At 53.0% G+C, this 27500-nt stretch overlaps 2 protein-coding genes across 5 annotated transcripts in view; one reads left to right on the top strand and one right to left on the bottom strand.

Moving 5' to 3' along the window:
- LOC123769351 (potassium voltage-gated channel subfamily KQT member 1) overlaps positions 1-27500 on the top strand; it is an 874235-nt gene that overhangs the window by 243794 nt on the left and 602941 nt on the right. The gene's annotated exons all lie outside the window — the stretch shown is intronic.
- Positions 26216-27500, bottom strand: part of LOC138355255 (extracellular matrix protein A-like) — a 34842-nt gene continuing 33557 nt past the window's right edge. The window contains exon 3 of the mRNA XM_069310117.1: positions 26216-27500. This exon is cut by the window's right edge and continues 552 nt beyond it. Within this exon, the coding sequence (XP_069166218.1) occupies positions 26216-27500 (1285 nt within the window).

The following is a 27500-nucleotide window of genomic DNA, read 5'->3' on the forward strand; positions in this document are numbered from 1 at the left end:
CCAAAACTGGACAAACCATTGCCACAACAACACACCCTGGGTCAGGGTAGAGAGGAGGGAGAACTACCAAAACCTTCCAGAAGTTACACACAACATGGACAATCATTCATATTTGCAAACATTCAAGGTTTAAAGCCAAAGTCAAGAAATAAAGTTAAGTTCATAAATGGCCTTCTATTAGAGTCAAACTCAATATTTGGGGCATTCACGGAAACTCATACAAAAGATTACATGGATGGTGAAATCTGGATTCCAAATTATAATCTATATAGATGTGATAGAAAAACTAGGTCAAATGGAGGAGTAGGTCTGTATATTAAAGAAGACCTGGTATGCACAGAACTATTAAATTCAACTAATGAGGTGGTAGAGGTACTTGGAATGAAGGTAGAGAAACTAAACCTAATTATTATTCTAATATATAAACCGCCAGATACAACGATTGAGGAATTCACAGAACAGATGCACAAAATAGAGAACATACTTGACAACCTAGCAAACCCAGCTCCAGATATTATCTTTCTTGGAGATTTCAATTTACCAAGTCTAAGATGGAGAACGGCAAACACAAATATCATAGCAGGGAATGACCCGGGAAATAACCAACCACAGGTTAGAGAACTTTTGAGATTCTGTGACAAATTCTCGCTCAATCAACAGATTACAGAACCAACTAGGAACGAAAACACACTAGACTTGTTATTCACAAACAATGATGAACTAATCAGGGATATCACAATCTCAGATACTTCATACTCAGACCATAAGCTCATTGAAGTGCGAACTAGCATAAATAACGGTAGTAGGTCTAAGAGACCCAACAAGCGAGAAGGAATATTCAATCAATTCAATTTCAACAATAAGAGGATTGACTGGGAAAAAATAAATGTAGACCTTGCAACCATTCAATGGGAGACGGTCTTAAGCGACAAAACTCCCACACAGGGAATAGCTCAACTGACAGCTGAAGCTTACAAGGTCTGCTTGAAGCACGTACCTGTGAGGAGGGGCAGAAAGAGGACCACTCTAGAAAGAGAACGGAGACGACTGTACAGGAGAAGGAAAAAAATAACGGAAATGCTTCGGCAGACACAACTATCACAAGCAAGGAAAACAAGCCTAAGCAGGGAGATTGAGGAAATAGAACAAACGTTGAAGCGATCATATGAGTCTGAGGAAATGGAATTGGAACAGAAAGCTATACAAGAGATAAGGAAAAATCCGAAATATTTTTTCACATACGCAAAATCAAAATCCAAAACCTCGACCAGTATTGGACCGTTAATTACAAATGAAGGTACGTACACAGAGGACAACAAAGAGATTAGTGAAATTCTAAGAAGCCAGTATGAGGCTATGTTTAGCACACCAATAAACAACATGAAAGTTGATGACCCAGACAGCTTCTTTATGAATGACATTCAAGCTGCAGATAATATAACGGATATTACCACAAACTCGGAAGACTTTGAAAGAGAAATTGATAATATGCCTATGCACTCAGCTCCTGGGCCTGACTCATGGAATTCAATATTCATAAAGAAATGTAAAGTACCAGTAGCGAGAGCACTCAGCGTAATATGGAGAAAGAGCCTGGATACAGGGGAGATACCAGCAGCACTTAAATCTGCAGATATAGCTCCGTTGCACAAGGGGGGGGAGTAAAGCCTTGGCAAAAAATTATAGGCCAGTTGCACTAACATCACACATAATAAAAGTGTTTGAAAGAGTGATTAGGAATCAAATTTCTAGTTTTATGGAAAACAATGAATTGCACAATCCAGGACAACATGGATTTAGAGCGGGAAGATCCTGTCTGTCACAGTTACTCAACCACTATGACAAAATCACAGAAGCCCTAGAAGAAAAGCAAAATGCAGATGTTGTATACACAGACTTTGCAAAGGCGTTCGACAAATGTGACCATGGGGTGATAGCTCACAAAATGAGGTCAATGGGAATAACTGGAAAAGTAGGACGCTGGATACTCAATTTCCTGTCGAACAGAACACAAAGAGTAACAGTCAATCAGATAAAATCGAGTCCAAGCGATGTTAAAAGCTCTGTACCTCAAGGTACAGTCCTTGCACCGCTACTGTTCCTTATTCTCATATCTGATATAGACAAAAATACACGCCACAGCTTCGTGTCGTCCTTTGCAGATGACACAAAAATCAGCATGAAAATTACCTCTGCTGAAGACATTGAAAAACTACAAGCAGATGTCAACAAAGTTTTTGATTGGGCAGCAGAAAATAACATGATGTTTAACAGTGATAAATTTCAGGTACTCAGGTACGGCAAAAATGAGGATCTGAAACATAATACAGGGTACAAAACACAATCGAATCTTCCCATAGTAGGAAAACAGCATGTCAAGGATTTGGGAATAATGATGTCCGACGATCTAACGTTTAGGGAGCATAACCAAGCAAATATCGCGTCAGCCAGAAAAATGATCGGATGGATTACGAGAACTTTCAAATCCAGGGATCCCATCACAATGGTTGTACTCTTCAAGTCACTTGTGCTGTCCCGTCTCGAGTACTGCTCAGTACTCACTTCCCCCTTCAGAGCAGGAGAGATTGCTGAAATAGAGGGAATACAGAGAACATATACGGCACGCATAGACGAGATAAAACACCTAAATTATTGGGATCGTCTCAAAGCTCTGCAAATGTACTCTCTAGAAAGGAGACGAGAGAGATACCAAATAATATACACCTGGAAAATACTGGAGGGTCAGGTCCCAAATCTACACAGTAAAATAACAACGTACTGGAGTGAACGATATGGAAGAAAATGCAAGATTGAACCTGTGAAGAGCAGAGGTGCCATAGGCACAATCAGAGAGCACTGTATAAACATCAGGGGTCCGCGGTTGTTCAACGTCCTCCCAGCGAGCATAAGAAATATTGCCGGAACAACCGTGGACATCTTCAAGAGAAAACTGGACGGTTTTCTAAGAGAAGTTCCGGATCAGCCGGGCTGTGGTGGGTACGTGGCCCTGCGGGCCGCTCCAAGCAACAGCCTGGTGGACCAAACTCTCACAAGTCGAGCCTGGCCTCGGGCCGGGCTTGGGGAGTAGAAGAACTCCCAGAACCCCATCAACCAGGTATCAACCAGGTACTGCCTCCAAGGGAGCTTGCTGTACAAGGGCGTCAGAGTCAAGCTCCCACAATTCCTGACCAAGAAGGAACTCTATTACGATCTTCAATAGAGCTTCAAGTGCTACAAGTAGACACTGTCCACCAAGACATGTCCCGAACGCGTCACCACGTGCAGCGTCTGCGCAGAAGACAATCACTACTCCATTTGCAAGGCGGAATTCCAACGATGTCTGCTTTGCGGTGGAGACCATGTTGCAATTTCCCCTCCGTTGCCCACGTCGAAAGGAGGAAATGCAGAAAGTGGCTGATGCGAAGAGATCTTCTTCAATCACCAGCGTCGCTGCTTCCGCCCGCCCCAATCCTTCACGACTCGCGAACCAATCTGAAGATTTTTCTGTTCTGCCAGACGGCGCCTCTCGGCCCCGGACCCCTCCCAGCCTCCTCATTGGGGGGCCTAACGTCCAATCAACAACCCAGTCTCGATCTACTTCAGACGGTGGTCTGGTACCTGCTCCGCTGCGCCTTGCTGTGAGAGGATTGCTGGGTCTGACAATAGTTTGTTCGCGACAGCTCTAAACACACGGCATGCTGCGAATGGCTTAACTACCTTCAAGAGTTCCTCAAACAGTGCTGCCTGCAGGGCAGACGCCTTCATCATCAACGGAACCTGCCTCAGCAGCTGCACAGCCTGCGACACCTGCCGCACAGCCTGCGACACCTGCCGCACAGCCTGCGACACCTGCCGCACAGCCTGCGACACCTGCCGCACAGCCTGCGACACCTGCCGCACAGCCTGCGACACCTGCCGCACAGCCTGCGACACCTGCCGCACAGCCTGCGACACCTGCCGCACAGCCTGCGACACCTGCCGCACAGCCTGCGACACCTGCCGCACAGCCTGCGACACCGGCCGCCAACCCTTCACCTGACCCCAGTAGAGGAAGACAACTTTCCAGCCAACAACGTTCCTGCCACGTCCACCAAGATTACTCCCGGCGTTCTACGACCCGCGGATACGCCCACCGAACCTTCTACTCCAGCTGTAGTTACAGCAACCACTCCGCAACCCTCTCTACGACCTGCTACTACTCCCCCTACAAGGAACACTGCCGCAGCTTTTGAGTCAACCGATTTGTCAGATGTAAATGTCTCAGTGGGAACACCACCACCTCCTCAGCGGAAGGTTCACTACAGACCTGATCATTCCCTGCTGGGCACCACGCCCACAGCCTCGAACGACAGCACAGGTGAACAAATCCACAAGGGCCGTGACGAGGATTCGAACCTACGTCCGGGAGCATCCCAGACACTGCCTTAATCGACTGAGCTTCGACATGGACAAATGGACTTGTTCATTTGATGCATCACGCTATTGTGATTTCTATGTGTAGTGACAGCACAGGTATGTGAACGAGAAGTAAGACTATCACGAATTCTGAGAAACCCAACATGACCAACGATCCAAGTTTGCTGAAAACTGCAAGGAAAATGAAGAAAGAAGAAGTGCACTGAAGTCTGACGACCAGCGAGTGAAGAATGAAGACCCAAGAATGAAGAAACACTACCTAACACCTACCATCAACTACCTTCAGTTACCATCAACAACCCATGGTGGACAGGCCACCCAACTTCCAAGCCGCCGCCTCCTTCTCCAGCCAAATCCTCTTCAAGAATTTCATCTCATCCTTCTTCCTCTCTCAACCTTTCCAAACCCTTTGGACATCTAAGGTAAAGCCAGTGAGATGAATCTAGGCTTGATGAATAACTTCATCAAGGACTTACGAAACCATCTATTCTCAATCATGTCTCAATGACGAAGCCATCAGACATGTATTCTCAATCATGTCGGCTTTGTTAACCTTCTTTATAGTCAATGAGCCAAGCACTTAGGAAGTTATTGATGATAACAACCTTAGATAGTGCAGTTTCTAGGCTCGTAAACTGTTTAATGTTAATGTAAACTTTGTCAAAGTGCTACCAAAGCCGCCAGGGTTGTGGGCAAGATGTATAGGTTTCGCAGGAGGTTGCATAATTACTTGACGATTCCTGGCTCTAGCCCGTATCCCAGGAGGGGGGGGGGGGGGCTCGGACATATCGAATCCTGGGATAATGGTCGGTGGATAGAGAGATTATCCCGCGGCTCCCACACGCTCTCCCTCGCCACCGTTGTGACGGCCCTCGCCACCGTTGTGACGGCCCTCGCCACCGTTGTGACGGCCCTCACCACCGTTGTGACGGCCCTCGCCACCGTTGTGACGGCCCTCGCCACCGTTGTGACGGCCCTCGCCACCGTTGTGACGGCCCTCGCCACCGTTGTGACGGCCCTCGCCACCGTTGTGACGGCCCTCGCCACCGTTGTGACGGCCCTCGCCACCGTTGTGACGGCCCTCGCCACCGTTGTGACGGCCCTCGCCACCGTTGTGACGGCCCTCGCCACCGTTGTGACGGCCCGCGCCACCGTTGTGACGGCCCGCGCCACCGTTGTGACGGCCCGCGCCACCGTTGTGACGGCCCGCGCCACCGTTGTGACGGCCCTCGCCACCGTTGTGACGGCCCTCGCCACCGTTGTGATGACCGGCGCCACCTGCACAGGTGTACTGTGCACTTACCGGTAATCGCGGGTCTTAGCTACGGACCGCAGGCGTCGCGGAATGGAGGGGTGTTGAGTTGTAGCTCCTGGTGCCCAGTGTGCCGGCTCATGTGGGGCCCCAGCCTTCTACGACTCGAGGGCCCCCAGCGAGGTGTGGGTACACAGGAGGGGGTCCACGTGGTCCCCAGCGTGGTGTGGGTACACAGGAGGGGGTCCACGTGGTCCCCAGCGTGGTGTGGGTACACAGGAGGGGGTCCACGTGGCCCCCAGCGAGGTGTGGGTACACAGGAGGGGGTCCACGTGGCCCCCAGCGAGGTGTGGGTACACAGGAGGGGGTCCACGTGGCCCCCAGCGAGGTGTGGGTACACAGGAGGGGGTCCACGTGGCCCCCAGCGAGGTGTGGGTACACAGGAGGGGGTCCACGTGGCCCCCAGCGAGGTGTGGGTACACAGGAGGGGGTCCACGTGGCCCCCAGCGAGGTGTGGGTACACAGGAGGGGGTCCACGTGGCCCCCAGCGAGGTGTGGGTACACAGGAGAGGGTCCACGTGGCCCCCAGCGAGGTGTGGGTACACAGGAGGGGGTCCACTTGGCCCCCAGCGTGGTGTGGGTACACAGGAGGGGGTCCACTTGGCCCCCAGCGTGGTGTGGGTACACAGGAGGGGGTCCACTTGGCCCCCAGCGTGGTGTGGGTACACAGGAGGGGGTCCACGTGGCCCCCAGCGTGGTGTGGGTACACAGGAGGGGGTCCACGGGGCCCCCAGCGTGGTGTGGGTACACAGGAGGGGGGTCCACGGGGCCCCCAGCGTGGTGTGGGTACACAGGAGGGGGTCCACGGGGCCCCCAGCGTGGTGTGGGTACACAGGAGGGGGTCCACGTGGCCCCCAGCGTGGTGTGGGTACACAGGAGGGGGTCCACGGGGCCCCCAGCGAGGTGTGGGTACACAGGAGGGGGTCCACGGGGCCCCCAGCGTGGTGTGGGTACACAGGAGGGGGTCCACGGGGCCCCCAGCGTGGTGTGGGTACACAGGAGGGGTCCACGTGGCCCCCAGCGTGGTGTGGGTACACAGGAGGGGGTCCACGGGGCCCCCAGCGTGGTGTGGGTACACAGGAGGGGTCCACGTGGCCCCCAGCGTGGTGTGGGTACACAGGAGGGGGGTCCACGGGGCCCCCAGCGAGGTGTGGGTACACAGGAGGGGTCTCCACGGGGCCCCCAGCGAGGTGTGGGTACACAGGAGGGGTCCACGTGGCCCCCAGCGTGGTGTGGGTACACAGGAGGGGAGTCCACGGGGCCCCCAGCGTGGTGTGGGTACACAGGAGGGGGTCCACGGGGCCCCCAGCGTGGTGAGGGTACACAGGAGGGGGTCCACGGGGCCCCCAGCGTGGTGTGAGTACACAGGAGGGGGTCCACGGGGCCCCCAGCGAGGTGTGGGTACACAGGAGGGGGTCCACGTGGCCCCCAGCGTGGTGTGAGTACACAGGAGGGGGTCCACGGGGCCCCCAGCGTGGTGTGGGTACACAGGAGGGGGTCCACGTGGCCCCCAGCGTGGTGTGAGTACACAGGAGGGGGTCCACGGGGCCCCCAGCGTGGTGTGGGTACACAGGAGGGGGTCCACGTGGCCCCCAGCGTGGTGTGAGTACACAGGAGGGGGTCCACGGGGCCCCCAGCGTGGTGTGGGTACACAGGAGGGGGTCCACGTGGCCCCCAGCGTGGTGTGAGTACACAGGAGGGGGTCCACGGGGCCCCCAGCGTGGTGTGGGTACACAGGAGGGGGTCCACGTGGCCCCCAGCGTGGTGTGGGTACACAGGAGGGGGTCCACGTGGCCCCCAGCGTGGTGTGGGTACACAGGAGGGGGTCCACGTGGCCCCCAGCGAGGTGTGGGTACACAGGAGGGGGTCCACGTGGCCCCCAGCGAGGTGTGGGTACACAGGAGGGGGTCCACGTGGCCCCCAGCGAGGTGTGGGTACACAGGAGGGGGTCCACGGGGCCCCCCAGCGTGGTGTGGGTACACAGGAGGGGGTCCACGTGGCCCCCAGCGTGGTGTGGGTACACAGGAGGGGGTCCACGGGGCCCCCCAGCGTGGTGTGGGTACACAGGAGGGGGTCCACGTGACAATTGGCTGAACAATTAAGTATTCTTGTCTGTGAGGATGGGGCTCGAACCCGGGGTGATACCGTCTAGGTGTGGAGTATATTACCGTTGTACCACACTGGTGGGGAGATGTCACCAGCGGAGTCCCACAGGGCTCTGTATTTTGACCCATCCTGTCTCTAATATATGTAATCGATTTTCCAGAGGGTATAGACTCATTCCTCTCAATGTTTGCTGATGATGCAAAAATTATGAGAAGAATCCAGACAGATAAAGATAGACTATAGGACGACCTGGACAAACTGGAGGAATGGTCTAGAAAATGGCTACTAAAGTTCAACTCAGCAAAGTGCAAAGTAATGAAATTAGGCGAAGGGAGCAGGAGGCTGAACACAAGGTACCATCTGGGAGGTGAAATTCTGCAAGACTCAAATAGAGAGAAAGATCTGGGGGTTGATATCACACAGAACCTGTCCCCAGAGGCCCACATCAAAAGGATATCATCAGCGGCGTATGCTAGACTGGCCAACATAAGAACTGTCTTTAGAAACATTTGTAAGGAATCGTTCAGGACCCTGTATACCACCTATGTCAGATCAATCCTGGAATATGCAGCTCCAACCTAGAGTCCATACCTAGTTAAACACGAGACAAAGTTAGAGAAGATTCAAAGGTATGCCACCAGCCTCGTCCCGGAACTGAAAGGTATGAGCTACAATCAAAGGCTAAGGGAGCTGAACCTCACGTCCCTGGAAAACAGAAGAGTAAGAAGAGACATGATAACCACCTACAAAATTCTGAGAGGAATTGACAGGGTGGACAAAGACAAACTTTTTAGCACGAGTGGAACGCGAACAAGGGGACACAGGTGGAAACTTAGTGCCCAAATTAGCCACAGAGACGTTAGAAAGAATTTGTTCAGTGTCAAAGTAGTAAACAGATGGAATGCATTAGGCAGTGATGTGGTGGAGGCTGACTCCATACACATTTTCAAATGTAGATTTGATTGAGCTCAGTAGGCTCAGGAACCTGTACATCAGTAAATTGACGGGTGAGAGGCGGGACCAAAGAGCCAAAGCTCAACCCCCGCAAGCACAACTAGGCGAGTACTGACCGGGGATGCCAAAATGTACACAAAGAAAGCAGTTTGCTGTTCTATTTGTGTCTATTGTGATTCATGTTGACTACTGTTACAATTCCTGCCAGTGTGTGAGGCACAATTTTGTGCTGGTGAACTCCTCGCCGCGTCAGTGTCACTTTACATAGTAAGTGTGCAGGCAGGAGTGGCTGCGACTCTCACTCTCTGCTGAAGACCTCTCGCAATTGTCTTGTTAGATTCTTCACAGACGACTTTGTCATTCTCTGTCATGGTTTTTGAATTCTTATTTTTGTCTCTGATCCCCAACCACTTTGGGTTGGACGGTAGAGCGACGGTCTCGCTTCATGCAGGTCGACGTTCAATTCCTGACCGTCCAAGTGATTGGGCATCATTACTCGAGTATCCATTCGTGTGATACTTGAGTATCAGACTCGTGTGTGTGATACTTGATACTTGAGTATCAAGTATCTGGTTCGCAGTAGATACGGGATACTATACGGCCCAAACATGTACATGGAAGATACTATAAGACCAGGTCCCAAATTTGCTCAGTAAAACAACATTTTGGAGCGAAAGATAAGGTAGGAAATGCAGAGAAGATGAGAAGAGGTGCCATAGGTATTCTCGGTGATCACGGCCCTCCGAGCCGCGCCCAGCCGCCCTCAGCCGCGCCCAGCCGCCCTCAGCCGCGCCCAGCCGCCCCCAGCCGCGCCCAGCCGCCCCCCAGCCGCGCCCAGCCGCCCCCCAGCCGCCCCCCAGCCGCCCCCCAGCCGCGCCCAGCCGCCCCGAGCCGCCCTCAGCCGCCCTGGGCCACATACTGTCATCTCAAGTCAAGCCTTTCCCCAGGCTTGACTTCATAATAATTTCCTGTTAACCTAATGTCTTCCCAAGCACTTGTACAGGACGGAAGAGCGACAATTCTAAATACTTGTAATGCTTATTAATGTACTCATTACTTGTAATATGTTTACAAACGGTCTTTCTGTATTGATACTTTATCTGTCCATAGATGTATTTTGTGGTTCACCATGTTGGTGGTGATGTGAGGCTATGTTATCCATGTTGGTGGTGATGTGAGGCTATGTTGTCCATGTTGGTGGTGATGTGAGGCTATGTTATCCATGTTGGTGGTGATGTGAGGCTATGTTGTCCATGTTGGTGGTGATGTGAGGCTGTGTTGTCCATGTTGGTGGTGATGTGAGGCTATGTTGTCCATGTTGGTGGTGATGTGAGGCTGTGTTGTCCATGTTGGTGGTGATGTGAGGCTGTGTTGTCCATGTTGGTGGTGATGTGAGGCTATGTTGTCCATGTTGGTGGTGATGTGAGGCTATGTTGTCCATGTTGGTGGTGATGTGAGGCTATGTTGTCCATGTTGGTGGTGATGTGAGGCTGTGTTGGCCATGTTGGTGGTGATGTGAGGCTATGTTGTCCATGTTGGTGGTGATGTGAGTCTATGTTGTCCATGTTGGTGGTGGTGTGAAGCTATGTTGTCCATGTTGGTGGTGATGTGAGGCTATGTTGTCCATGTTGGTGTCTGAAACATGGTGTGATACCTGGGTCAATATTGCCGTGTTTCGAGGGACTGTGGCCAAGGGACTGTGGCCAGGGACTGTGGCCAGGGACTGTGGCCAGGGGGACTGTGGCCAGGGGGACTGTGGCCAGGGGGACTGTGGCCAGGGGGACTGTGGCCAGGGGACTGTGGACTGTGGCTAAGGGACTGTGGCCAGGGGACTGTGGACTGTGGCTAAGGGACTGTGGCCAGGGGACTGTGGCCAGAGGGACTGTGGCCAGGGGACTGTGGCCAGGGGGACTGTGGCCAGGGGACTGTGGCCAGGGAACTGTGGCCAAGGGACTGTGGCCAGGGGGACTGTGGCCAGGGGGACTGTGGCCAGGGGGACTGTGGCCAGGGGACTGTGGCCAGGGGGACTGTGGCCAGGGGACTGTGGCGAGGGGGACTGTGACTGTGGCCAGGGGACTGTGGCCAGGGGACTGTGACTGTGGCCAGGGGACTGTGGCCAGGGGCTGTGGCCAGGGACTTTGGCCAGGGGACTGTGGCCAAGGGACTGTGGCCAGGGGACTGTGGCCAGGGGGACTGTGGCCTGGGGACGGTGGCCTGGGGACGGTGGCCAAGGGACTGTGGCCAGGGGCTGTGGCCAGGAACTGTGGCCTGGGGGCTGTGGCCAGGAACTGTGGCCAGGAACTGTGGCCAGGGACTGGCCAAGGGGACTGTGGCCAGGAACTGTGGCCAGGAACTGTGGCCAGGGGACTGGCCAAGGGGACTGTGGCCTGGGGACTGTGGCCAGGGGACTGTGGCCAGGGACCATTGCTATGCCATAACACAATCAAGTAACCATTTGTAATGATTGGCAGATTGTTGTTGTAATTAAGATTGTTGTTGTAATTACAATCATTAGGAGTAATTGTTATTGTGACGATTGTTCGATTGTTTCATTGTCACTGGCTTTGTGTAGGTATTGCTGCCTGACAGCTGCGTGGACAGCGCTTCGGATTCGTAGTCCTGAGGTTCCGGGTTCGATCCCTGGTGGAGGCGGAGACAAATAGGTAAAATGTTTATTTCACCCTAATGGCCCTGTTACCTAGCAGTAAATAGGTACCTGGGAGTTAGACAGCTGCTACGGGCTGCTTCCTGGGGGTGGAGGCCTGGTCGAGGACCGGGCCGCGGGGACGCTAAACCCCGAAATCATCTCAAGATAACCTCAAAATAACCTGGTTCAGTATCATTTAAACATGTGTGTAAAATATGTGTTTGCATATGTGTGTTGTCATTCTTGTTTTGAAAAATGTGCTTGAAATTATAAGTATAGATAATATACTTTTAATTTATAGATTAATTTCAATCATTTGAATAATGTGTTAATGACTATAATTGTCAACTTCTGACATATTGGTAGTAATATTGGCTGTGTTAATAATTGCTTTGGAATCTGCAGCATTAATATGGTAAAAAAATTTCAGAGTAAAGTCTGTAGATTACTGAAGCAGCTAACGATTTTTTTTTTACTTTTCAGGTAACGATTGTTAGTAAGAGCATGGTTCTGACCTGACCCTGACCCCGAGAGGTGAGTGGGGACCTGGGGGGCCCTGACCTGGGGGCCCTGACCTGGGGGGTCCTGACCTGGGGGGGGTCCTGACCTGGGGGGTCTTGACCTGGGGGGGGTCTTGACCTGGGGGGGGGTCTTGACCTGGGCGGTCTTGACCTGGGGGGGGTCTTGACCTGGGCGGGTCCTGACCTGGGGGGTCCCTGACCTGGGGGGTCCCTGACCTGGGGGGGTCCTGACCTGGAGGGCCCCTGACCTGGAGGGCCCCTGACCTGGGGGCCCCTGACCTGGGGGGCCCTGACCTGGTGGTCTTGACCTGGGGGGGTCCTGACCTGGGGGGGTCCTGACCTGGGGGTCCTGACCTGGGGGCCCTGACCCGAGAGGTGAGAGCGGGGGACCTCGGGTCCTGAGCTTAGAGAAAAATAGAATTAATAAAAAGGAAAAAAAAGTGCTTTCCAGTGTGGCTATTTTGGGTAAACTGGAATAGGTAATGTGTGTGGTGGCCAGGGCGTGGCGACCCAGGCCTCTACTGACCAGGGCATGGTTGTTCTCGTCTGGTGAGAGTGAGAACTACGAGAGAACTCGGTGAGAACTACGAGAGAACTCTGTGAGAACTACGAGAGAACTCTGTGAGAACTACGAGAGAACTCTGTGAGAACTACGAGAAAACTCGGTGAGAACTACGAGAAAACTCGGTGAGAACTACGAGAGAACTCGGTGAGAACTACGAGAGAACTCTGTGAGAACTACGAGAAAACTCGGTGAGAACTACGAGAAAACTCGGTGAGAACTACGAGAGAACTCGGTGAGAACTACGAGAGAACTCTGTGAGAACTACGAGAGAACTCTGTGAGAACTACGAGAAAACTCTGTGAGAACTACGAGAAAACTCGGTGAGAACTACGAGAAAACTCGGTGAGAACTACGAGAAAACTCGGTGAGAACTACGAGAAAACTCGGTGAGAACTACGAGAAAACTCGGTGAGAACTACGAGAAAACTCGGTGAGAACTACGAGAAAACTCTGTGAGAACTACGAGAAAACTCGGTGAGAACTACGAGAGAACTCTGTGAGAACTACGAGAGAATTCACAGTAAGAACTGTTGTTAATTTTGCATGTCGTCTACCACTCATGGTAGTGGCCACAGAGGTGTGAACCACTCATGGTAGTGGCCACAGAGGTGTGAACCACTCATGGTAGTGGCCACAGAGGTGTGAACCACTCATGGTAGTGGCCACAGAGGTGTGAACCACTCATGGTAGTGGCCACAGAGGTGTGAACCACTCATGGTAGTGGCCACAGAGGTGTGAACCACTCATGGTAGTGGCCACAGAGGTGTGAACCACTCATGGTTGAGGCCACAGAGGTGTGAACCACTCATGGTAGGGGCCACAGAGGTGTGAACCACTCATGGTAGGGGCCACAGAGGTGTAAACCACTCATGGTAGGGGCCACAGAGGTGTGAACCACACATGGTAGGGGCCACAGAGGTGTGAACCACTCATGGTAGGGGCCACAGAGGTGTGAACCACTCATGGTAGGGGCCACAGAGGTGTGAACCACTCATGTTAGTGGCCACAGAGGTGTGAACCACTCATGGTAGGGGCCACAGAGATGTGAACCACTCATGGTAGGGGCCACAGAGGTGTGAACCACTCATGGTAGTGGCCACAGAGATGTGAACCACTCATGGTAGGGGCCACAGAGATGTGAACCACTCATGGTAGGGGCCACAGAGATGTGAACCACTCATGGTAGGGGCCACAGAGGTGTGAACCACTCATGGTAGGGGCCACAGAGGTGTGAACCACTCATGGTAGGGGCCACAGAGATGTGAACCACTCATGGTAGGGGCCACAGAGGTGTGAACCACTCATGGTAGGGGCCACAGAGGTGTGAACCACTCATGGTAGTGGCCACAGAGGTGTGAACCACTCATGGTAGTGGCCACAGAGATGTGAACCACTCATGGTAGGGGCCACAGAGGTGTGAACCACTCATGGTAGTGGCCACAGAGATGTGAACCACTCATGGTAGGGGCCACAGAGGTGTGAACCACACATGGTTGAGGCCACAGAGGTGTGAACCACACATGGTAGGGGCCACAGAGGTGTGAACCACTCATGGTAGACGCCACAGAGGTGTGAACCACTCATGGTAGGGGCCACAGAGGTGTGAACCACACATGGTAGGGGCCACAGAGGTGTGAACCACACATGGTAGGGGCCACAGAGGTGTGAACCACTCATGGTAGGGTCCACAGAGGTGTGAACCACTCATGGTAGACGCCACAGAGGTGTGAACCACTCATGGTAGACGCCACAGAGGTGTAAACCACACATGGTAGAGGCCACAGAGGTGTGAATCACTCATGGCAGGGGCCACAGAGGTGTAAACCACACATGGTAGGGGCCACAGAGATGTGAACCACTCATGGTAGTGGCCACAGAGATGTGAACCACACATGGTAGGGGCCACAGAGCTGAGACCTCCCCGAGATACAAACTCCAGCCATTTTCCTCAAGGCAGTGTACCGCACGGAAGGGATTCGGGTGGCCATGGGAAGTACAAGAAGGGGAGAGGAGAAAGAATGGCGAGGGAGATTACCCTATTATACGGAGGGGAAAGAGGGAGGATAAACGGATTTAGGATAAATGAGAGTGGCGAAGGGTTCCATGAGCGAGACGGAAGGTGGAGAAGGGGAACCGGTTCGTTGAGGGGAAATGAATGTTTGATAAGGCAGAAATGTTTTTGAGGGGAGAGATGTGGGCCGAGTGAAGAGGAAGAGGGGAGGAGGGTGGGGGAGGGGGTATTGATGGTCTGGTGGGGGTGAATGAACGGGCGTGGGTGGGGTCAGGGCGTGGGTGGGGTCAGGGCGTGGGTGGTGTCAGGCGTGCAAGTCCATGTGGCCTGGCCTGGGCTGGCCTGGACTGGAGCTGATGGACAACCTTCCTACTTACACAAGGTCTTAAAAAAATGTGAACGTTCCGGTGAATATTAACCTAACCTAACCTAACCTAACCTAACGACACAAGAGTTAAAAAGTGTCCTGAAGAAGGACGCTTGCGGGTGGTTAACTGTAGAGTACAATTAGTGCTATTAACAATGCAAACACCACATAATATTAGGCCTCCCAGGTAGACCATATAATATTAGGCCTCCCAGGTACACCACATAATATTAGGCCTCCCAGGTAGACCACATAATATTAGGCCTCCCAGGTACACCACATAATATTAGGCCTCCCAGGTAGACCACATAATATTAGGCCTCCCAGGTAGACCACATAATATTAGGCCTCCCAGGTAGACCACATAATATTAGGCCTCCCAGGTAGACCACATAATATTAGGCCTCCCAGGTACACCACATAATATTAGGCCTCCCAGGTAGACCACATAATATTAGGCCTCCCAGGTAGACCACATAATATTAGGCCTCCCAGGTAGACCACATAATATTAGGCCTCCCAGGTACACCACATAATATTAGGCCTCCCAGGTAGACCACATAATATTAGGCCTCCCAGGTACACCACATAATATTAGGCCTCCCAGGTAGACCACATAATATTAGGCCTCCCAGGTACACCACATAATATTAGGCCTCCCAGGTAGACCACATAATATTAGGCCTCCCAGGTAGACCACATAATATTAGGCCTCCCAGGTAGACCACATAATATTAGGCCTCCCAGGTAGACCACATAATATTAGGCCTCCCAGGTACACCACATAATATTAGGCCTCCCAGGTAGACCACATAATATTAGGCCTCCCAGGTAGACCACATAATATTAGGCCTCCCAGGTACACCACATAATATTAGGCCTCCCAGGTAGACCACATAATATTAGGCCTCCCAGGTACATCACATAATATTAGGCCTCCCAGGTAGACCACATAATATTAGGCCTCCCAGGTACACCACATAATATTAGGCCTCCCAGGTAGACCACATAATATTAGGCCTCCCAGGTAGACCACATAATATTAGGCCTCCCAGGTAGACCACATAATATTAGGCCTCCCAGGTAGACCACATAATATTAGGCCTCCCAGGTACACCACATAATATTAGGCCTCCCAGGTAGACCACATAATATTAGGCCTCCCAGGTAGACCACATAATATTAGGCCTCCCAGGTACACCACATAATATTAGGCCTCCCAGGTAGACCACATAATATTAGGCCTCCCAGGTACACCACATAATATTAGGCCTCCCAGGTACATCACATAATATTAGGCCACCCAGGTAGACCACATAATATTAGGCCTCCCAGGTAGACCACATAATATTAGGCCTCCCAGGTAGACCACATAATATTAGGCCTCCCAGGTACACCACATAATATTAGGCCTCCCAGGTACACCACATAATATTAGGCCTCCCAGGTACATCACATAATATTAGGCCTCCCAGGTAGACCACATAATATTAGGCCTCCCAGGTACACCACATAATATTAGGCCTCCCAGGTAGACCACATAATATTAGGCCACCCAGGTAGACCACATAATATTAGGCCTCCCAGGTAGACCACATAATATTAGGCCTCCCAGGTAGACCACATAATATTAGGCCTCCCAGGAACACCACATAATATTAGGCCACCCAGGTACACCACATAATATTAGGCCTCCCAGGTAGACCACATAATATTAGGCCTCCCAGGTAGACCACATAATATTAGGCCTCCCAGGGCTGCCTTACCCTCTGGTCATGTATGCTATTGGTTACTGTTCTTCAAAGTCACTGCTCATCGTATTGACTTACAACTTTAAATCCTTCTCTTTGAACCAAGGTAACTTGAGCAGTGTAGGAGGATGGCAACTTATGGTTGTCTTGTGCAATGCCTTGGGACTTGCCACATGGACTTGGGACTTGCCACATGGACTTGGCACCAACAAGTCATGGGTAAATATGAGTGGGGGATTAGTGCTGTATTGGGCAGTGGTGTTTAGTTGTGATGTGTTGGGAATGTTGTCGTTCGGCTCCGTGTCCCCCCCCCCTCCATTCCCCTCCGGTGCCCCACCCCACCCACCCACGTGCGCCCCCCCCACCCCACCCACCCACGTGCGCCCCCCCCACCCCACCCACCCACGTGAGCCCCCCCCCCACCCCACCCACCCACCCACCCACGTGCGCCCCCCCCACCCACCAACACACATGCGCCCCCCCCCCCAACCCACTCAGCCTGAGTGTGTGTGTCAAGTGAAGTCGGAGTGTTATCCAAAATTTAATGGTGTGTGGTTGACAACTCATTCCTCCCTCGCCCCCCCACACACTTTCCCCCTCCTCGCCCCCTCCTCGCCCCCTCCTCGCCCCCCCCTCGCCCCCCCCCTCACACACTTTCCCCCTCCTCGCCCCCCCTCACACACTTTCCCCCTCCTCGCCCCCCCTCACACACTTTCCCCCTCCTCGCCCCCCCCCCTCACACACTTTCCCCCTCCTCGCCCCCCCCCCTCACACTTTCCCCCTCCTCGCCCCCCCCCCTCACACACTTTCCCCCCCTCGCCCCCCCCCCCTCACACACTTTCCCCCTCCTCGCCCCCCCCCCTTACACACTTTCCCCCTCCTCGCCCCCCCCCCACACACACACTAACCCTCGCAGGAACAGAAGTGGGAACAAAGAGCCGAAGCTCAACTCCCGCAAGCACAACTTGGTGAGTACACACACACACACACACACACACACACACACACACACACACACACACACACACACACACACACACACACACACACACACACACACACACACCGAACCTGTCCCCAGTGGTCCACATCAAAAGGATATCATCAGCGGCATATGCTAGACTGGCCAACATAAGAACTGCTTTTAGAAACTTGTGTAAGAAATCGTTCAGAACCCTGTATACCAATTATGTAAGACCAATCCTGGAGTATGCAGCTCCAGTCTGGAGTCCATACCTAGTCAAACACAAGACAAAGTTAGAGAAGATCCAGCGGTATGCCACCAGGCTCGTCCCGGAACTGAGAGGAATGAGCTACGAGGAAAGGCTAAAGGAGCTGAACCTCACGTCCCTGGAAAACAGAAGAGTAAGGGGAGACATGATAACCACCTACAAAATTCTCAGGGGAACTGACAGGGTGGACAAAGACACTCTTCAGCACGGGAGGGACACGAACAAGGGGACACAGGTGGAAACTTAGTACCCAGATGAGCCACAGAGACGTTAGAAAGAATTTTTTCAGTGTCAGAGTAGTTAATAAATGGAATGCATTAGGCAGTGATGTGGTGGAGGCTGACTCCATACACAGTTTCAAATGTAGATATGATAGAGCCCAGTAGGCTCAGGAATCTGTACACCAGTTGATTGACAGTTGAGAGGTGAGACCAAAGAGACAGAGCTCAGTCCCCGCAAGCACAACTAGGTGAATACACACACCTCCCCCCCCTCTCCACACTTCCACCAACCCTCCTACACACTATTCTTCCCTCACCTGAGAGCCCTCACCTCCCCCCCCCCCCTCACAACAGTATAATATCCACTTTTCTCCTCAAGTTTCCTCTCCCTCATCTGCCCTCGTTAGCGAGGTCCGTTGAGTCACGGCCTTGTGTTGTTTCTTATATCAGGGTACGTGATCAGCCGGGGGGGGGAGGGGGGGTGTAGGGTTGTGAGAGAGAGAGAGAGAGAGAGAGAGAGAGAGAGAGAGAGAGAGAGAGAGAGAGAGAGAGAGAGAGAGAGAGAGAGAGAGAGAGAGAGAGAGAGAGAACGAGAGAGAGAGAGAGAGAACGAGAGAGAGAGAGAGAACGAGAGAGAGAGAGAGAGAACGAGAGAGAGAGAGAGAACGAGAGAGAGAGAGAGAACGAGAGAGAGAACAAACAACAAACACAGGTACTGGTGTCAGTATGGGAGGGAAAACAACACGGGCCGCTACACGGGGGGGGGGGGGTTGTTTACTGTGTGACCAGACACCGGAGGTGATCACAACCCACCAATATATATATACGGGGGGTCCCTGTCGGCCGTGGCCCCTGTCGGCAGGGACCTCCTCCTCTCCCACTAACTGCGTCCTTCTATACAAGTTTCCTGGTTAAACAAAACCATTACAAACATGACACTGAGGACGGGTGTTGTCGTCGGCTGTCTAAGCTTGCGTGAGATTAACGATAATAAAATACCTTCAATCTTCCAAACCCTGGGATGAACTTCCTTACACACAGAAATCACAATTGCGTGATGCATCAAATGAATCGTCTGGGATGTTCTCGGACGCAGGTTCGAATCCTCGTCACGGCCCTTGTGGATTTGTTCGTGGGATGAAATAATGGTAAAACTAGGTGGAGGAATGTTAGGGAGGTGGAGCGACCGGCAGTGAGTTGACACCTGAACTCTTCACGTGTAAATATTTGCTGCAATGTTGAATGCTTCAACATTGCTTCCTGGTGCTTCAGCTGTGTAGTGGATGGGGAGGTTAGTGTGAGAGGTGCACTCCTGGGGGAGGTTAGTGTGAGAGGTGCACTCCTGGGGGGAGGTTAGTGTGAGAGGTGCACTCCTGGGGGAGGTTAGTGTGAGAGGTGCACTCCTGGAGGAGGTTAGTGTGAGAGGTGCATTCCTGGGGAGGTTAGTGTGAGAGGTCAACCCGTTCTCGCAAATTTAATAAGTCAATATTGACTTATTAAATATGTGCATAGGTGACATACTTAACATAATAGATACCCTTAAAAAGATTCATAGAAAACACCGACCTTACCTAACCTTGTTAGTATCTTAAGATAAGCATCTTATTGCTTCGTAATTACAATTATTACCTAACCTATAATAGGTATAGGTTAAGTAATAATTGTAATTACGAAGCAATAAGATGCTTATCTTAAGATACTAACAAGGTTAGGTAAGGTCGGTGTTTTCTATGAATCTTTTTAGGGGTATCTATTATGTTTAGTATATCACCTATGCACGTAGGTAATAAGTCAATATTGACTTTACGAACTTGCGAGAACGGGTTGGAGAGGTGCACTCCTGAGGGGGGGGGGTTAGTGTGAGAGGTGCACTCCTGGGGGGGGTTAGTGTGAGAGGTGCACTCCTGGGGGAGGTTAGTGTGAGAGGTGCACTCCTGGGGAGGTTAGTGTGAGAGGTGCACTCCTGAGGGGGGGGGTTAGTGTGAGAGGTGCACTCCTGGGGGAGGTTAGTGTGAGAGGTGCACTCCTGGAGGAGGTTAGTGTGAGAGGTGCATTCCTGGGGGAGGTTAGTGTGAGAGGTGCACTCCTGGGGGAGGTTAGTGTGAGAGGTGCACTCCTGGGGAGGTTAGTGTGAGAGGTGCACTCCTGAGGGGGGGGTTAGTGTGAGAGGTGCACTCCTGGGGGGGGTTAGTGTGAGAGGTGCACTCCTGGGGGAGGTTAGTGTGAGAGGTGCACTCCTGGGGAGGTTAGTGTGAGAGGTGCACTCCTGAGGGGGGGGGGTTAGTGTGAGAGGTGCACTCCTGGGGGAGGTTAGTGTGAGAGGTGCACTCCTGGAGGAGGTTAGTGTGAGAGGTGCATTCCTGGGGGAGGTTAGTGTGAGAGGTGCACTCCTGGGGGAGGTTAGTGTGAGAGGTGCACTCCTGGGGGAGGTTAGTGTGAGAGGTGCATTCCTGGGGGAGGTTAGTGTGAGAGGTGCACTCCTGGGGGAGGTAAGTGTGAGAGGTGCACTCCTGGGGGAGGTTAGTGTGAGAGGTGCACTCCTGGAGAGGTTAGTGTGAGAGGTGCACTCCTGGGGGAGGTTTGTGTGAGAGGTGCACTCCTGGGGGGGGGGTTAGTGTGAGAGGTGCACTCCTGGGGGGTTAGTGTGAGAGGTGCACTCCTTGGGGATGTTAGTGTGAGAGGTGCACTCCTTGGGGATGTTAGTGTGAGAGGTGCACTCCTGGGGGAGGTTAGTGTGAGAGGTGCACTCCTAGGGGGGAGAGGCTGGTGAGAGGTGCACTCCTGGGGGGGGTTAGTGTGAGAGGTGCACTCCTTGGGAGGTTAGTGTGAGAGGTGCACTCCTGGGGGAGGTTAGTGTGAGAGGTGCACTCCTAGGGGGGAGAGGCTGGTGAGAGGTGCACTCCTTGGGAGGTTAGTGTGAGAGGTGCACTCCTGGGGGAGGTTAGTGTGAGAGGTGCACTCCTGGGGGAGGTTAGTGTGAGAGGTGCACTCCTGGGGGAGGTTAGTGTGAGAGGTGCACTCCTGGGGAGGTTAGTGTGAGAGGTGCACTCCTGGGGGAGGTTAGTGTGAGAGGTGTACTCCTGGGGAGGTTAGTGTGAGAGGTGCACTCCTGGGGAGGTTAGTGTGAGAGGTGCACTCCTGGGGGGAGGTTAGTGTGAGAGGTGCACTCCTTGGGGGAGGTTAGTGTGAGAGGTGCACTCCTGGGGGGAGGTTAGTGTGAGAGGTGCACTCCTGGGGGAGGTTAGTGTGAGAGGTGCACTCCTGGGGGAAGGTTAGTGTGAGAGGTGCACTCCTGGGGGAAGGTTAGTGTGAGAGGTGCACTCCTGGGGGAGGTTAGTGTGAGAGGTGCACTCCTGGGGGGAGGTTAGTGTGAGAGGTGCACTCCTGGGAAGGTTAGTGTGAGAGGTGCACTCCTGGGGGGGTTAGTGTGAGAGGTGCACTCCTGGGGGAGGTTAGTGTGAGAGGTGCACTCCTGGGGGAGGTTAGTGTGAGAGGTGCACTCCTGGGGGGAGGTTAGTGTGAGAGGTGCACTCCTGGGGGGAGGTTAGTGTGAGAGGTGCACTCCTGGGGGGAGGTTAGTGTGAGAGGTGCACTCCTGGGGGGAGGTTAGTGTGAGAGGTGCACTCCTGGGAAGGTTAGTGTGAGAGGTGCACTCCTGGGGGGAGGTTAGTGTGAGAGGTGCACTCCTGGGAAGGTTAGTGTGAGAGGTGCACTCCTGGGGGGGGGGGTTAGTGTGAGAGGACAGCGGATAAAGAGGGGCATTTCTTGCAAGAAGTGCCGGACCAACCGGGCTGTGGTGGATATGTGGGCCTGCGGGCCGCTCCAAGCAACAGCCTGGTGGACCAAGCTCTCACAACTCGAGTCTGATCCCGGGCTGGTCTTGTGGAGTAGAAGAACTCTCGAGACCCTCTCAAGGTAAGATCCAGACATGGAGTCCCCATGCGAAAAAAGCACAGTAAGGAGATGGAGTGGTTCGACACATGGCTGGTCCCAGCACTAATGACGACTAGGAATGTGTTGAGAACAATGTGTGCCAACACTTGAGGAAGAGAAGACATGTTAACACGCGTACTTGGCGGAGTCTGGAGTGTCAGTGGTAGTGGAGTGAGCGGGGGGGGGGCATAAAGTGGAGTGAGGGGGGGCATAAAGTGGAGTGAGGGGTGAGGGGGGGCATAAAGTGGAGTGAGGGGTGAGGGGGGGCATAAAGTGGAGTGAGGGGGGCATAAAGTGGTGTGATAGGGGGGCATAAAGTGGTGTGATAGGGGGGCATAAAGTGGAGTGAGGGGGGCATAAAGTGGAGTGAGGGGGGCATAAAGTGGAGTGAGGGGGGGCATAAAGTGGAGTGAGGGGGGGCATAAAGTGGAGTGAGGGGGGGCATAAAGTGGAGTGAGGGGGGCATAAAGTGGAGTGAGGGGGGCATAAAGTGGAGTGAGGGGGGGCATAAAGTGGAGTGAAGGGGGGCATAAAGTGGAGTGAGGGGGGGGCATAAAGTGGAGTGAGGGGGGGGGGCATAAAGTGGAGTGAGGGGGGGGGGCATAAAGTGGAGTGAGGGGGGGCATAAAGTGGAGTGAGGGGGGGGGGGGCATAAAGTGGAGTGAGGGGGGGGGCATAAAGTGGAGTGAGGGGGGGGCATAAAGTGGAGTGAGGGGGGGGCATAAAGTGGAGTGAGGGGGGGGCATAAAGTGGAGTGATGGGGGCATAAAGTGGAGTGAGGGGGCCCATAAAGTGGAGTGATGGGGGCATAAAGTGGAGTGAGTGATGGGGGCATAAAGTGGAGTGAGGGGGGGGGGCATAAACAGATGCTGGAGACCCAGACCACAAGTATTGCTAGAGGATAAAGAAGGTTGCACAGTATCAAGTAAAGTATAAAGTAACTGACATAAACTATAAGACTCGGGAAGAATAATCAAAACTATAAACAGGCCAGGAGCTGGAACTCTGTGGGATCGAACTCTGACCTGCAAGAAAGGAGTTGGTCTTTGTACCAGGTTAAAGCAAGAGATAAGTTCATGGTTCATCGACAGCGTCAGTGAAGTAATCGTCTAGAAGTGTTACTGGGATTATAAACAACTTGTCAGTAAGGCATGTTGGTGCCAGTAGTTCCTTCATAGTGTCAAGTATCCAGCTTGGGGGTCTCCTTGCTCCTGTCCCACTGTCTTCCCTTACACCAGCCACACCACTGAGCCAGACAGATGGGTCGGTGAAGAAGTACTCGTATTGGGTGAGACGACTCAACTTTGGCCATCAGTGGTGGAAGCAATCACCATTCGCAGTCGGGAAGTGTACGTGGCGGCTCTTAAGAGCTTGAACACGCTCCTCAAAGACGCAATTCGGTGAACACGTACGTGCACGCGCGCGCGCAGGTGCATCTGGAGTGGGTTCTTTGAGCTCCAGTGCTCACCGAGCTAGGCCTGGCCCCAGGGTTGATTTTTTTATAACTTGGTACTTACCTATTAGTACTATTAGTGTTGCCTAAACCTATCTAGTGTTACTTTACCCATCTTGTTACCTAAAACAAGAACAAAAACTGCATCCAACATTGGGCCCTTGCACAAGGGTGATGGAAATTTCACAGATGACAACAAAGAAATGAGTGAAATACCGAGGCTTCAGTACGATACTGTTTTCAGTGAGCCACTGACTACATTGAAGACCGATGATCCTAAGGAATTCTTCATGAATGTGACACCAACATGGAACCACATATCAGCTGTCACCCTAACCTCATTGGACTTTGAAGTAGCCATAGACAGCATGTCCATGCACTCTGCAACAGGCCCAGACTCATGGAGTTCTATGCTCACCAAGAAGTGCAAAACACCACTATCACAGACCCTAAACATCTTTTGGAGACGGTGTCTAGATCCTGGCGTCATCCCTGACATACTTATAACAGCGGAGATCGCGCCACTTCACAAAGGAGGTAGTAAAGCAGATGCAAACAAATTTAGACCAATAGCTAACCTCATACATCATAAAACACTTGGAAAGAGTGCTAAGAAGTAAGATTTACAAATCACAAGGAATCACAACATCGACATAACCCCGGACAACACGGGTCAGAACAAGGCGCTTCCAGGGCCATACGCGCCATGGAAGACAAGCAAAACACAGATGTAATATACACACACTTTGCAAAAGCTTTGGACAAATGTGACCATGGTGTTATTACGCATATAATGCGTGCACAAAGTAACTACTGGCAAAGTAGGAAAGGGAACTATAAGGGGGAAGCTACTATAGTCCCATTAGGACTATATAGCACTTGGAAGGGGTCAGGATAAGGATTTGGGATGGGACAAGTAGGGAGATGGATTTTCAACTTCCTAACGAACAGAAGTCAGTGTGTAATAGTCAACACAGTAACATCCGGATCATCTACTGTGCAAAGCTCAGTCCCAGAAGGTACCGTACTTCCTCCGGTACTTTTTTCTCATCCTAATATCAGACAGAGACAAGGATACAAACTACAGTACTGTATCATCATTTGCAGATGACACTAGGATTTTCATGCCAGTAGACAACATAGAGGACTCGCCTAACCTCCAATCGGATGTAAATCGGGTCTTTAAATGGGCCACAATTAATAATATGAAGTTTAATTAAAATAAGTTCTAGCTGTGAAATTATTTCATTTAAATGAAATTTCAAATTTATTTCGAATTTATTTAATGAAAATAAATTCGTTGCGCTATAGACGAAATTTAAATTTAAAAACAGAAACCATATGTAATACTGAATCAAATCAAACTATAGAACGAAAAAGCAATGTAAAGGATCAAGGAGTAATCATGACAGAAGACCTTACCTTTACACAACACCATAAAGTAGCTGTCACGACTGCAAGAAAAATGACAGGTTGGATAACAAGGACCTTCCAAACAAGTGATGCCGTACCAACGACGATACTTTTTAAGACACTAGTGCTCTCTAGGGTGGAATATTGTTGTACTCTAACAGCCCTATTTAGAGCCGGAGAAATTACTGACCTAGAGAGCGTGCAAAGATCCTTTACCGCTAGAATCCACTCTATAAACTCTATAAGTCATCTTAATTATTGGGACCGATTAAAAGTTATAAATCTGAATTCTCTAGAGCAGACGAGAGATATACATAATAATCTACACGTGGAAGACATTAGAGGGACTGGTTGCAAATCTGAACACAGAAATAACAGGAGGTATGGCAGGATGTGCAGAATACCCCCGTTGAAAAGCAGAGGTGGAATAGACACGATGAGGGAGAACTCTTATCAACATCAGAGGCCCGAGACTGTTTAACACACTCCTGCCACGCACAAGGGGCATAACCGACTAACAGGGAGGCCAGGTCAGAGACCGGGCCGCCGGGCTGTTGTTCCCCGGAAGCTATACAAGGTAGGTAGTGTCTAGGAGGGGAGGAGGTCTAGCTTACTAACCTTGTACCTCTTTCATTTCAATCCAACTACTCTTGACTTTCAAATTCCTTGTTGAATCGGGGCTTGAAGTTGTGGATGGAGGTGGCTTCCACAACTACCTCTGGTAGAGCATTCCACTTGTTAAACTACGCGTACAGGGTGCGAGTACTTCCTTACGTCCCTTCGGCTCATTTACGTTTCCAACGGTCCAACAGACTGTTGCTTGCAGCGGCCCGCAGGCCTCCTGCAGTCTGGTTGATCCGGCACTCCTGGGGCCAGATTCACGGAGCAGTCACACACGTACTTAGGAACTTTTTTCTTCTTGGCATCTTCGTAGCGGCTACGTCGGGATTCAGGTAGACATTGAAGTATGAAAATCTTCGTAAGTAAACACCGTCGCGCTGAGACGGGTCTAGACCCTAGTGTGGCTCTACAGTGTTAACCCACACGTTGCGTCTCCAGTGACAACTTTCGAAGCTAACAAACTCGGTACTTTAAGATAGAACTGGATGAAGTGTTCCGTGAGAGTAGGAACGACCATACCGCCGTTCACAGAGCTGGGGAGGCCTCGTTCACAGTGCAGGGGGAGGCCCCGTTCACAGAGCAGGGGGAGGCCCCGTTCACAGAGCAGGGGGAGGCCCCGTTCACAGAGCAGGCGGAGGCCTCGTTCACAGTGCAGGGGGAGGCCCCGTTCACAGAGCAGGGGGAGGCCCCGTTCACAGAGCTGGGGGGGCCTCGTTCACAGTGCAGGGGGAGGCCCCGTTCACAGAGCAGGGGGAGGCCCCGTTCACAGAGCAGGGGGAGGCCCCGTTCACAGAGCAGGGGGAGGCCCCGTTCACAGAGCAGGGGGAGGCCCCGTTCACAGAGCAGGGGGAGGCCCCGTTCACAGAGCAGGGGGAGGCCCCGTTCACAGAGCAGGGGGTGGCCCCGTTCACAGAGCTGGGGGAGGCCCCGTTCACAGTGCAGGGGGAGGCCCCGTTCACAGAGCAGGGGGAGGCCCCGTTCACAGAGCAGGGGGAGGCCCCGTTCACAGAGCAGGGGGAGGCCCCGTTCACAGTGCAGGGGGAGGCCCCGTTCACAGAGCAGGGGGAGGCCCCGTTCACAGTGCAGGGGGAGGCCCCGTTCACAGTGCAGGGGGAGGCCCCGTTCACAGTGCAGGGGGAGGCCCCGTTCACAGTGCAGGGGGAGGCCCCGTTCACAGAGCAGGGGGAGGCCCCGTTCACAGAGCAGGGGGAGGCCCCGTTCACAGAGCAGGGGGAGGCCCCGTTCACAGAGCAGGGGGAGGCCCCGTTCACAGAGCAGGGGGAGGCCCCGTTCACAGAGCAGGGGGAGGCCCCGTTCACAGAGCAGGGGGAGGCCCCGTTCACAGAGCAGGGGGAGGCCCCGTTCACAGAGCAGGGGGAGGCCCCGTTCACAGAGCAGGGGGAGGCCCCGTTCACAGAGCAGGGGGAGGCCCCGTTCACAGAGCAGGGGGAGGCCCCGTTCACAGAGCAGGGGGAGGCCCCGTTCACAGAGCAGGGGGAGGCCCCGTTCACAGAGCAGGGGGAGGCCCCGTTCACAGAGCAGGGGGAGGCCCCGTTCACAGAGCAGGGGGAGGCCCCGTTCACAGAGCAGGGGGAGGCCCCGTTCACAGAGCAGGGGGAGGCCCCGTTCACAGAGCAGGGGGAGGCCCCGTTCACAGAGCAGGGGGAGGCCCCGTTCACAGAGCAGGGGGAGGCCCCGTTCACAGAGCAGGGGGAGGCCCCGTTCACAGAGCAGGGGGAGGCCCCGTTCACAGAGCAGGGGGAGGCCCCGTTCACAGAGCAGGGGGAGGCCCCGTTCACAGAGCAGGGGGAGGCCCCGTTCACAGAGCAGGGGGAGGCCCCGTTCACAGAGCAGGGGGAGGCCCCGTTCACAGAGCAGGGGGAGGCCCCGTTCACAGAGCAGGGGGAGGCCCCGTTCACAGAGCAGGGGGAGGCCCCGTTCACAGAGCAGGGGGAGGCCCCGTTCACAGAGCAGGGG

Source organism: Procambarus clarkii, chromosome 66, assembly GCF_040958095.1.
Source record: "Procambarus clarkii isolate CNS0578487 chromosome 66, FALCON_Pclarkii_2.0, whole genome shotgun sequence".
Lineage (NCBI taxonomy): Eukaryota > Metazoa > Arthropoda > Malacostraca > Decapoda > Cambaridae > Procambarus > Procambarus clarkii.